This window comes from Pseudorca crassidens, chromosome 12, assembly GCF_039906515.1.
Source record: "Pseudorca crassidens isolate mPseCra1 chromosome 12, mPseCra1.hap1, whole genome shotgun sequence".
In the NCBI taxonomy this organism is placed as follows: domain Eukaryota; kingdom Metazoa; phylum Chordata; class Mammalia; order Artiodactyla; family Delphinidae; genus Pseudorca; species Pseudorca crassidens.
This window is the reverse complement of record NC_090307.1, coordinates 84,733,077-84,746,366: the sequence shown is the minus strand read 5'-3', so window position 1 is coordinate 84,746,366 and position 13,290 is coordinate 84,733,077. Positions and strand designations below refer to the sequence as shown.

General features: G+C 39.4%; 1 protein-coding gene across 1 annotated transcript in view; it reads left to right on the top strand.

Annotated features, from left to right (window-relative positions):
• The window catches only part of CLIP1 (CAP-Gly domain containing linker protein 1), a 122,770-nt gene extending 110,145 nt beyond the window's left edge, over positions 1 to 12,625 (top strand). The window contains 6 exon segments of the mRNA XM_067700999.1: positions 1,006 to 1,058; positions 6,964 to 7,081; positions 7,159 to 7,309; positions 7,845 to 7,894; positions 9,997 to 10,121; positions 10,914 to 12,625. Coding sequence (XP_067557100.1) covers positions 1,006 to 1,058; positions 6,964 to 7,081; positions 7,159 to 7,309; positions 7,845 to 7,894; positions 9,997 to 10,121; positions 10,914 to 11,139 — 723 coding nt within the window. The 3' untranslated portion in view covers positions 11,140 to 12,625.
• The last annotated feature ends 665 nt before the right edge of the window (positions 12,626 to 13,290 follow it).

Here is a 13,290-nt window from a genome sequence, read left to right as displayed (position 1 = left end):
TCTCCAGATGTTCTCCCTCTTGTTTCATTCCTTTAAAGTTTGCCTCCCACTGTTTTTCCTTTCTTTTACTCTTTACAAATTTCTAAATATATCTGTGAATTACTCATGCAGCAAAAGCATTTATCTTAATGGACTAGGAAAGGAGAGAGTCTACAGTGGAAAAAAACTGTGTGTTAACCTCTATAGATTTCTTGATAAACTTATGTTCAAAACATACATGTTTATATTTAAGAACTTTTAAAGTATAAGAGACCTTTATAGCGAAGCATGTACATAACTGACACATAATCAGAAACGAGACCACGACTACTTATCGTGAATTAGTGACTTAAATTCTGCCACTCCCAAATGGTTGGAAACCATTACGTAGTCTTCGGTGTTATCCTTTGATTCCAAAAAACCATGTAAGAGCTTTTGTCACCTCTTTGTTTTATTAACAGTGTGAGTTAAAATTGGTACTGTATTTGGCTAAACTGTATGTGGTACAGATTGTGGGTAGAGGTGAATCTTTTCTCACAAGATTGACTAGCTGAATCTCTTGTTTTTTATCCTTAATAGAATAACAGAATTTTAGAACTAAAGGGCCACTGGAAATTCTTCTGTAACTTTCTTATTTTATAGGTGAGAAAGAAATGCCTGGATATAGCAGGCATAAGATAAGGCCCGTGTAGAATAAATTACCTGTTCCTAGCCCTACACAAGTTAGTGACCTTTGACTCCTTTTGTTTCAGTAAAGGAACCAGAATGTTAATAGTGAAGTTTTCACTCATTCGTCTAACAAATGAAGGAAACATTTATTGAATGTCTAAGATATGGCATGTACATGGTATTGTTTAATATTTTAACTCTCAGGTCCCTGATGTACACTTGGTCCTTTTTCACTGCCTCTGAGGAAAGCCCTTTGCTTTAGCGGTCCTGGAGCATGGGAATGTGACCTGGGGGATGAGAAACTGGCCTGTCTGTTATGAACTGACCTTTTTGTTGTGTGTGTGTTTTTTTTCCCAGCTGGAAGAAGAGAGATCTGTGCTCAATAATCAGTTGTTAGAAATGAAAAAGAGGTAGGCTTTCTTTTTTTATATATTGTTTTGTGTGTGTGTGTGTGTGTGTGTGTGTGTTTAATAAGGAAAATGTTAGAACACGCTGTGTACAGTGACTTGTAGAAAACATACGACCTTCTTATATTCAGAAAATTGCATCGTGATCGTTTGGTACTCACAATTGACAAATTTGTAAGAGTTTCAGTATGAATTACTGAAAGAATAGTTCGATTTTTAAGCCACGTTCAGTTGCGTTTGTCCAGAAATGTTCTAAATTAGGTTGTCTCGTATTACACTGTTTGCCTCCTAGTTTCAGTAACTAAAGTGCTATAATGTTACCTAATCTGCAAATAAATTCAGTTATATAAAACTTTCATTTTCTCAGTAATAATGGGAAACATTTTAAATGTTTCTACTAACTTTCTTAAAAAGAGCTTTGTTATTTGTTATTCTTCAACGATGATCGAATGCTGTTCACATGGAAGCTTCCAGTACTTTGGAGTAAGGATAAACGGGCCCCCAGGAGTCATCACTTAGAAGCCTGGTGCTTATGCTTTCTGACGGTCTCTTGTCTGCTTTTATAAAATGTGTAGTTTGTGTCTAGAGAAATTCTCTGCTTTACTCTGCATGCCAAGTAGGCATAGTGTGTACCGTTGCTAAGAGCCACAGCCTGTACCGTGGTTTGCTGTAGAGTACATCACAACAGTGACAGGCGTTTTTTGTCTTATTAATTACAAAAAGAAAAATAAACCTTTAGGAATAGTATAATCAAGAATTCTTCTATACCTCAATTAAAAAATAATAAGAAAATGAAATAGAAAAGAAAAAGAATTCCTTCATGGTCTTGCAGAGCATTTTATTCTTACTTGTCAGAGCAGAGGAAGTCTCCCTTACTGACCACTGACGCATGCGTTTATGCTGACGTTTGTCCCTCCTGCCAGCATGGCGGCTGCTTCAGAGTCGAGGGCTGTATTTAGCCCACAAAGATATTTGGGTTCCATAAGCTGCCTTCTAAAGGAAATTAGGCCTCAGTTCAGGGGTGCCTTCCTCCTTTCTTTTTTTAAGACATCCTTAGACTCATTGTTCTTTAAACTTTCACATCAGAATGCATGTGTGTTTCATAACTGCCACACCCCCGGTCCAGCCAGGTGTTCGCCCAGTGCCTATGAGCTGCGGTGACTGGCCTGCCGTGCCTTAATCTGGGGCCCAGGTACAAGCACAGCTCCCCCCCCCCCCCCGTGGGGGCCTTGGGATATTTAATTTTCCATGAATAAGGCTTTGTTTCTTTAAAAAGAACCCCATGTATGCAGTTGTCAAGGGTGTGTGAACAAATTGATAGCACTTATTCCTGAGGCATTCTGACAAGGGAATGAATAGAAACAGGCTGGTGTGAGTACTGATGTAATCCCTTTGCATTTATGTAGCCCTTGAAATTCACAAATTTCTCATATCTCTAAACAAACCACTGAAATATATGGTGGGGCTTGCATTGAAAAATGATGAAACTAAAACCCCCCAAGTTAGGCAACTTGGCCAAGAGCTCAGATGCAGACACAAGGCCCAGGACTTCAGATGTTTACAAGGGCTCTTTTCTCACTGTACATCTATTTATGTTTACTTTTTAATCTCTTTTAAAAATAAAGATGCTATTGCTTTGTCAGTCCTTTTCATGTGACTTTGACTAAATTACATGCCTCTCAAAATGTGATTAGACATGTGACTTTTTTCACGGCTTAAAAAGATAGAACAAATTTGGGTACTTGTCCATTCCTCTCTTCTTATCTCACCCTGCTCCCATTTTAGGTCCTGGATAATTATTACTCTTAATCAATAAACGCAGATAAAGATGATATTTTTTCTGGGAGTGAAAAATGTTAAAACTTAGTTTCTTATATTTAGAACTTTTTTAATCAAATTGTTAATTAATCCTCATGGAAAGTTATGTCTCTTTCAGAACTCTGAATGCAAAGATATTTTAGCTAATATTTTGGGGGCCTTAAATAGCTTCTGAAGGTCAGTTTGGTAAAGGATTCGTATGTAGGTCTATGTGTGTAATAGTTAAGTACCTGTAGCATAGAGTACTAAAAAGAATTGGATACTTTCTTAATTTACGAATCTGGAAAGTACTTAAATCATGAAGATATTTGAAATGTAGTGGTTCATGCAAGAACTGATCTTAGCCAACAGTTTAATTTAGAGGTGAGAACTGAACATACACAGTCAACATAGTATATGATTGCTTCATTCAAACTGTTGTTCATTATGTTGAAGTGCAGTACTTACTCCTGATGTAGGGTGAAGCTACTTATCGTTAGGAAATTAGTATCACCCTTTTGTACTTCGTCTTTTTGCTATCTAGCATCGAATTGCAAGCAACACGTAGTATAAGTTTTTCTCTTAGCTTAAAAATGTAATTATTTCTTTGGGAAAGTGGTCTCCAAGTTAGGGAAACCTCTTTCAGAACAGGTTCCAACACGTCTGGTAGATAAAGCAGAGCCAACCTGGACCGCTGTAACGGATGGAAGTAGAGACGTGTGTCCCTCTGGCCAGAGAGCCTACAGCAGATTTGGGAACCTGTTTGGCTCCCCTCCCTTCTCTAGGCTGTTTGATGTCCTAGAAGGAACTCCAGAGCCATCATCTTAGCTGTGGACTTGTAGAGTCAGGATTAATTCTGTGTGTGTCAAGGCAAGATTCCTGTCAGGAAGGAAAACTGGCCGACGGTCCCCGTCCACCAGTCCTGAAGAGGTCACTGCCACTCCAGCTCATTCAGCTCACTGTGGGTTGCTAACTGTCTGACTGTCTCCAAGCTTGCGCTACTGATCAATGCTCATCTCACCCCTCTCTTTTCCCTTTCCTACTCTTGCTTCCTTTGCTATATCTGTGTGTCTTTAATGGTAAGACTAAAGAAAGTCTATCCACGTTATAATAAATAAATTTCATATATTTTTAGTAAACAAAATTGTTGTATATATTTTTTGGCTGCCTTTGTCCCTCTGTGTCTTGCTTTTGTTTTGTAAAATATTCTCAGCAGTATATACATACACACACACGCACACATATCTTTTTTATATCTATATACAGCACAGAACTTCAGTGCAAATTGAGTTCTCCTTACTGCATTTGCAGTTCTCTTCATGTTCCTAATATTTGGTTCTTGTTATCTTGCATTTTTAAAGCTTGCCCAGTAACACTTTAAGGTATTTGCTTCATTACTGGAATTTCTTTCTTATGTAAGTAGTAAGGAAAGAATCTGGGTAATATGTTCCCTTGGGGGAAAGATTTCTGGCCCCTATAACCCTTCTTTCATGTTATGTTTATCTTCCCTTCTTGACACTTTTAGTAACGCCAAGTCACTGGGGCCAGCATGGCTTTAAAGTAACACAGGCCTTACTGTCAATGCGATGTGTGACTCAGGTGTCAGTGATGCTGGCATAAATGGTTTAATTTAGCCCCTCTTGGTTTGCACGGTGGGATTTGGGCTTAGAAATCACCTAAGATGGTAACATTGAAGACCTGTCACAAAGATGAGCTGCCAGGGTCTATTTGTCCCTTCATTTGGTGTACACAGCACAAGTCAGGTCCCTTTTTTAACCACGCATCTTTTGACAACTTTTGTATGAGAAACATCTGCTTGCCATCTTCTTAGAAAGCAGCCTCACTTAGAGGGTGGACGTGTGTGGCGATAAGCAAAGATACCTGCTCCTTTTTCCTTCTGCCGGCTGATGACGGCCTCATCCCTCCCTAACACGAAGAACCTGTGAGAGCTTGACTAACTAGAGTCCTGATTACAGAAGAATCTAAATCCGTTAACCCCCAAATCCTGATATTTCTCAGTAAAAGCATTTAAAATCGCATCTTTCAAATTTGAGTTGGATTTACAAGTGAATCTCTTGAAACGGTTTTTATAATAGAGTGAACTACCAAATAAGTTTAATAGAAACTTAAAGAGCCCAAGAGTTATTGAATCTTTGGATAAAATCAGATATTTACTTCCCAGGTGGAAAAAATGCCTGTGTACATTCCTTTCACTTAAATCTTTGGGGTTTTGTTTGTTTGTTGTTGTTGTTGTTTTTACTTAAACAGGATCCTATTTCCTAGCGAGGTGTTATGCAGTTAGTAATTTAACAGCACCAAGTGTTCATATAATGCTTGGGTGTTGAATTCAAGACATTTTCTGTAAGTCTCAGATTCTTTTCTTACTACTTATTCTGGGGTGGAAGTGTAAGCCACACAATGAGAAAAATACAACACTTATATTTTTCATCTTTGTGTAGAATAGAATTTCAGTTTACCATAAACCATGAGAATTCTGTAATTCGTGTGCCGGATATCTTGGGTCTCACTAACCAGACAGACATTCTGCCATTTCTAACCTGGGCCTCAGTTTCCAATCCCTCCAGTTGGTTCGAAGACATACTGAACCACTACATGCTCTGCATTCACCCAGTTACTTCTAATAGAACCGGGAGTAATTTGGTTTGTTGTGGTTTAAGCCATGAACTCTAACTGATGATTATCTACGTGGATGCAAATGAGTAGGTTGTATGGCCTGAGGGCTGGCCAGGAAATTTTTCTCCAGCTGTGTTTTCCCCAAATATTTTTGTGATACAAGGTCTTTTTTCCTCTTGTTTCACACTGCATGTCATTTTTTAAAAACTTATTATTTCAAAATCTGAGGTTTCCAGAAGAGCTGCAAAGGTCGTACCTGGAGGTCCCACATTCCCTTCACCCAGCTTCCCCTCACGGGCACATCTTACATCCCCTGGTCCTTTGAGCCAAACTAAGAGAGTAACATTGGTCCAGTACTCTTAGCCAGCCTCTAGACGTTGTTCATATTTCCCCAATTTTTCCATTCATGTCTTTTTTTCTCTCCCAGGATCCAGTCTAGGGGACCACAGTGCATTTAGTTGTCCCATCTGTGACAGCTCCTCAGTCTTTCCTTGGCTTTCGTGACCTTGGCACGTTTGAATTTTCACCACAAAAATTTAAATACACTCACACATTTATAAACACATAGTAGCCTGCCCTCTGGGGTTGTCTCCATTGTGTCTTGCCCTCTTCCCCTGTCTTCCCTTCATCTTTCCCTTTCTTTTCCCACTCCCCTGACTCCAAGATAAATGTTCTCGTCTCCTGGAAAGCCCGGTCCCCATCCCTGTGCTGATAACCAAATGCTGGGTCGGCCTGAGAACATACATCCCGTGTGCTGACCTTCTCCCTCCAGATGCCCCTTGGCTTCCATTCTACACCTGGAAATCCATCTTCACATTTCCGTTCTAGCCTTTATGTCATTACCTTTGATTTCTATGAGCAACTTAATGTCTGTCCTCTTCAGAGTCTATGGACGAAAAGTAATAATCCTTCCGTTTGAATAGTGGTAATAATCTCTGCTACTGTTTTGGCCCAGAAGATCTCCAAAACACACTCTTGGAACTTGCTGAAAGTTACTGAAATTAGTGAGAACCAATCGATACTTCCAGCATAAAACTGCTCTGCATGACATCTGTATAATCGCTTTGCATGTGTGTATTTTAATTGTTGGTATTGCTTGGTAATGATTTATTCAAGAAGTAACAGAATTCATCTGGGGGGGTTAGATTTTTAAAGTAATTCTTTGGGGGTGCAACAGTCTTGTTTTTTAATTCTGCGTCTTCCAAAGTTATTAACTTGTTTCTTTAAATTCATACGGATACAATGATATGCAGATTCTGGCATGTCTCTGCATAGGTAAACTTTTTCTCCCCTCACAGTAAGTAAAATTTCAAGTAACATTCTGCAAGCGTAATAGCCTTAACCCCCTGTAAAACTTCCCCGTGATACTTTATCCCTGTAAATTAGCTAAAGTTAATTGCGCGTTTGTTCTAGGACAGTTGTCCACTGACCGCTCTCTCGGTTGATTTCTGGAATTTTTAACTCTTTGGTCTTTTAGAGAATCCAAGCTAATAAAAGACGCAGATGAAGAAAAGGCTTCCTTGCAGAAATCCATCAGTATTACTAGTGCCTTACTCACAGAAAAGGATGCAGAGCTGGAAAAGCTGAGGAATGAGGTAGAGTACCACCTCGGGGACCCTGGCGGTACCCGTCCGTGTTCCGACCGGAAGCTAAGCCAAGCCGTGTGTTGCAGGTCACAGCGCTCAGGGGAGAGAACGCCTCCGCCAAGTCCTTGCGCGCAGTCGTTCAGTCTCTAGAGTCCGACAAGGCGAAGCTTGAGCTCAAGGTAAAGAACTTGGAGCTTCAACTCAAAGAACACAAGAGGCAGCTCAGCAGCTCGTCAGGTAAAATGGCCACGTGCTTCCTCCCGACACCGCTGCTTCCCGCAGACGCGGGGTTCGTGGCGGGCGCACCCTTTGTAGGCGGCTGCTGCGCCGCGCCGACGGGGCCGCTCTGTGCCGGGCCCGCCCGCCTGTAGTCGGATGAGACCCCACGCAGAGGGGCGCGCCTGCCGGTCCCCACTTCCGGACCTTCCCGTGGTCCTGAGCATCGGCAGAAGTTTGTATAAGACAGTGGGTGATAACTGCCACCCCAGCAGCAGCCGCGGCTTCTGCAGGTGCCCTGCCGGGGAGGAGGAAATGACGGCCGTGACCGTGACCGGCGTTCCTCCCCGCAGCGGGCCGGCCTGAGAGAGGACGACCGTGTCCGAGGGGTCCAGAGAGGAGACAGGAACTTCAAACGTGTTCTCAGAGAGGCGCATGTGCGGATTCCACATGAGAATGTGTTTCTAACACTGGCCCTTTCAATGCAGTAACAAGGAAATAAGATTGCAATTTTTAAAAAATCCCCCCTCCACTTTTTCTTTTTTTTAAATATAAGGTAATACTGATACTCAGGCAGAAGAGGATGAAAGAGCCCAGGAGAGCCAGGTAATATTCCTTCCTTTTGCTTTGCTTACTTGCTATTTTTAAAATATAATTTAATCTTTTGAATAGGTAATGTATTCATATGTTCTAAACATTAAACAACGTTAAAAATACGTACAGTAAAAAATAAAAAAAAAATCTCCCTCCAAACACCATCTCCTGCTCAGTTCCCAGCCCCCCAAACAGGTAATCAGGGTTATTAATGTCTTTTTTATTTTTTCAGAGATTTTTAAAATGTACATACAAGCCAAGATTAATAGTCTTTCCACCTCCTTTTTTTTACACATATGGGGGCATATTACATAAACTGATCTGCACTTCGCTTTTTATAGCTGTATAGTATTCCGTTATGTGGGTGTACCGTAATTTAATCAGGCCTTATTGGTTGACATGACATTTGGGATGTTTTCTCATCTTTTAGGTGTATTATAAACAATGCTATAATGAACTGTCTTGAACACCTATCATTTTACAGATATACTAATATTTCTTTAGGATAAATTCATAGAAGTAGAATTGCTCCATAAAAGGTTCCTTCCTCATCTTTACCTTAAAAAGATAGGGCTCTTGAAAACTGTTTCCTAAAGCCAAAATTATCAAAATAGCCTTAGTTTTAAAAATGGTATTATATGGAGGCAAACTATTCTGTTTTTGGAAATGTATAGCCCACAAGCAACAAACATCTATTTTCAATTTTTATTATATATTTTGGACATACTTGTCTCATTCAAAATTCAAAGGTACAAAAGCCTTCTTTCACTTTTAAATAAAAGAGAAACTCAGTGCATTAGTGATTTGTTTTAGTTATGACATCTCCTTTGAAAGGCATGTAAGGATTCAACGCACAGCCTAATTTACCCTGAATAGCATTGTCTCTGCTTAGTTTGTATGTCTGATGAGCACAAACTTAATTCACAATGTTTTCTCTTTCCCCCTTCCTTTCCGCTTCCGTTTGTTTCATCTGCCACTGCCAACGCTTTTCTTCCAATCAGCAAATGGTTTGTTTTATGTTTCCTAATTTGTGAGCACGTGTGTGTGTGTGTGTGGTTTCCCACTGTACTTACATCCATTTTGTGGCTTTTTCCCCCCTTTCTGATATGTATCTGCTAACAGGGTAAAGTCTTTAGAAAATACAGTTTGAGAAGTGAGATGAGATTCAGTGGGTCTTGCCTTCAATGGCAGAAGGGAGATTCTGCAGAGAATCACAAAGCTAGTGATTTCTAGCTTTGTTTCATAACTGCCCCAGCAGGAGAAAAAGGCCAGACATTTCCTTAAAAAGTGGATGTGTATGTATGAGTATATACACACACACAGACGTATTTTTTAATACTGTAAAATGGGATTTTTTTCCCCAATGGACATTTAGAGAAATGAGACCTTTGTATCTGTGGAAGAAGGAAGAAACTTACGGATTTTTTTCTTTTCTTGACTGCACCATGCGGCATGTGGGATCTAGTTCCCTGACTGGGGATCGAACCCTCGCTCCTTGCATTGGAAGCGCAGAGTCTTAACCACTGGACCGTCAGGGAAGTCCCGAAACTTACTGATTTTAAATTAAAGTGCCCTTGCTTTGCCAGGTTAGGACAAGAGCGTTTCCTCCTGGTGGGCAGTCATCTCGTTATCCCACTGCCCCAATTCTGGGCCCAGGTGGCCTGAATGCTGCCCCTTCAGTGTGTGGCCACACCTCCTCAGGTGAAAGAGAGCTTAAGCCTTCTCTTTAAAACGCCTTCCTTTTTCTCTGAAGACCTATTTACCATCCCACCATGACTAATAAGTGAGTGTTAAGTCGTAGTTGGAGGAGAATTTCCATGAGCTTTTTGAAATCTACAGAACATAAAAGTCCTGGCTTAGTTGTAGTTTAGTGTAATAAGTAACTGGTTACGCTTTCTGTACAGTGTGTGTGTGTGTGTGTGTGTGTGTGTGTGTGTGTGTGTGTGTGAACATAATCTAAAACACGGTTGAGTCATGGCTGCTGTGGGCCCCTGCGACTCCAGCATATACGCTGCAGCCACAGCCTGAGAGTGTACTTGTAGACTTCTTGATGCTCCAGCGGACACATTTCAGACATTTTACACATCTGCTTCTGTTTTTTCCTAAAAAATCAGATTGATTTCCTAAATTCAGTAATAGTGGACCTTCAGAGGAAGAATCAGGATCTCAAGATGAAGGTGGAGATGATGTCGGAAGCAGCCCTGAATGGGAACGGTGACGACATGAACAATTATGACAGGTATTTCTCGTCCAGCGATACTGAGCAGAACCTTAGTTCCATCTAAATAAATGTGTGTTTTTAAAGTTAGGTTCTCCAGACAGAGGACAAATATCGCATGATATCGCTTCTAGGTGGAATCTAAAACAATGGTACAAACAGAAATAGAGTTACAGATGTAGAAAACAAACTTACAGTTACCAGGGGGTAAAGCCGGGGGAGGGATAAATTGGGAGATTGGGATTGACATATACACACTACTGTATTTAAAATAGATAACTATATAACTAATAAGGACCTACAGTATAGCACAGGGAACTCTACTCAGTACTCTGTGGTGACCTATATGGGAAAAGAATCTAAAAAAGTGGAATTATATACATGTATGGCTGATTCACTTTGTGTACAGCAGAAGGTAACAACATTGTAAATCAACTGTACTCCAATAAAAAATTTTAAAAAATAATATATATATGTATAACTGAGTCACTCTGCTATACAGCAGAAATTAACAAAACGTTGTAAATCAACTATACGTCATCAGTAAAATTAAAAAAAAAAAAGGCTCTCCAGTGGATTGGAGAAACAGTTGCTTTGTGGTCATTTGGCCATAAATTGACTTCCACAAATCTGGCAGGAGAGTGAAAATGGTTTGATGTGAAAATTTAAAACGTGGACCGTAGTACTTAAACACTTGAGGCTCCCAGACTTGGCCATAATTCTTGCTTATTTTTTGTTCATTACAAGTGATACTGTCTCTTGAATTTCTTCTGATGGAGATGAGTTTCTGATTATGCACATTAACATTTGTAGTGATGACCAGGAGAAACAGTCCAAGAAGAAACCTCGCCTCTTCTGTGACATATGTGACTGCTTTGATCTCCACGACACAGAGGATTGTCCTACCCAGGCACAGATGTCTGAGGACCCCCCCCATTCCACACACCACGGCAGTCGGAGCGAGGAACGCCCCTACTGTGAAATCTGTGAGATGTTCGGGCACTGGGCAACCAACTGCAATGACGACGAGACTTTCTGATGAAGCCTCACATCCAGAACTGGGCTTTCTCAGATGCACTAGCTTAGGCAACTGACCACCAGCATTGTGTGTGCAGACTTCAGGAGAACTCATGTTATTTTGGACCCCCCATCAACAAATCTTAGAAAATAATTTGATCTTCAACAAATCTCCCTTTTAGTCTCCCCTTATAAGTTTATCAGTTAGAATAATCAATAGGTGAGTTTTCACCTCTGATTTTGTCTTCTTGAATTTAAAAAGTATTAACAAGACATTGCACCAGATGCCATTACATTAATTGTCCCTAGGGAGACCTCAGAGAACGACTCCTACCCTCACAATACCTTATTTAAGTAACTTTAAATTATGCTGTTACTTTTCATATTTGCACTAAAATATTTCCAGGCTGCGTTTGTATATTTAGATGTTTTGGTTAAACTTTGACACTGGAATGATTTGAAAAAATGTGCCACTTTGCATATTCATCTACTCATTTAAAGTATTTTATACTTAAAGAAATATCTGAGCTCTTTGCACTACCTGATATCAGTAGTGCCTTTATTTCAGGCTTGATGATACTTAGGTGTGATTATAAAATCATGAAACAGGTAAAGGGAGGGGGAAGCCCCCAAACTGCTGTGGGGACATTTTATAATCTCTATGCTGCACCCACTTACTCTTCTATGGTGTTTTTTGTTTATTGGTTTTGCATAATTTCAGCTTCTATATATTATATGTATATATTTTTGTAAAATCTCTATTTTGGGAAAAAACATATACAATGTGTCTTTCTTTTCAGATTTTTACCTTTATGAAAAAGAAAACACTTAAAATGTTCATCAGGACCTAACAGACTAGGCCAGAAATAGCATCACGTGGCTTTGCAGCTCCTTGTTCTTTGTGTTTTCATTCTATTTCTTTATCAGATATAAATAACTGGGAGAATTCTCTCCAGACTTTTTTTTCCTTCTCCAGCAGATAGCCCCAGCAGTCAGTTAATTAGATAATAAGCCACTATAAAACACCTAAATTAACCAATCTACAATCTTTACACTTTTTTTTTTACTGTGTTTTTAGATGAATGTACGATGAGAAATTCAACATTAATAATTTTGGATTTTCTTATCACAAAAAATAAACTGAAGGACCTCAACCACAAGAAGTTTATCAACCAGTTTGAATCTATTTATCTTCATTTGAATGTCTCCTAGAATATGTAAAAAGTAATAAATAAATGTATCTTCCATGAGACATGTATAATAAGAACTTCTATAATTGTATATATGCCTTTGATGTATTTTCCTCTCAAGATTATCAACTATGTGTTTGACAAGTGAAAAATTCTGTAGTCAGTTGAAATTTGGGGTTATAAACATATTATAATAGGAACTGTTTCACAAACACAATATGTAAAGCAATATTAAAATCTGAGCAAACAAGTGTTCTGTATCTACTTTAATAAATGGTTATTCTTTTTGGCCAGTGTAGTAAACTGGTATTATTCTCAGGTTTATTTGTCATAATGGTTTTTCTTTAAGTGAGCGAGCACTAGAGACCCAAATAGCAATTTCTGCTGCAGTCTGTTGATAAACTGCTTTTAAGAAATTATCTCAAAGCATTCTATGACCCATTCAGCATAAGATCAATACCCAAGGTGGTTACCCGTTGCTATGTCTCACTACGTTACCTGACAGAAATGTAAGTGGCACCAGGTAGTACCCACTACCTATTACAGCATGAAGTTTTGGAAGGAAACTCTGTGAAAGCTGTTGTGGTATTTTCCAAAATGATAACTGAACCAAGCAATCTGTTTTATGAGCTCTGACCCCCCCACACACACAGGTAGATATTTCCAAAGCAGAGTTACCAGCTGGACATTATTCTGACCTAAAAATAACCCCGACAGTGGTCCTTGACTTCAGCTTTGACCGAATTGATGAAAAGACTCAAAACTATGAACTACATTTGTTGTGGTGACCATTTCACAACATATACGTATATCAAATCATTATGTTGTACACCTAAAATTAATATTAAATATCCATTATATCAATTAAAAATACATTTTAAAAGGAAAAAAACTCGAACACTAAACAAGTCTGTGATATTTATAGGGCAACTGCGGTAGTACTGCAGTATCACCAGTTGGGTCTTTACACAAATAAAACACCT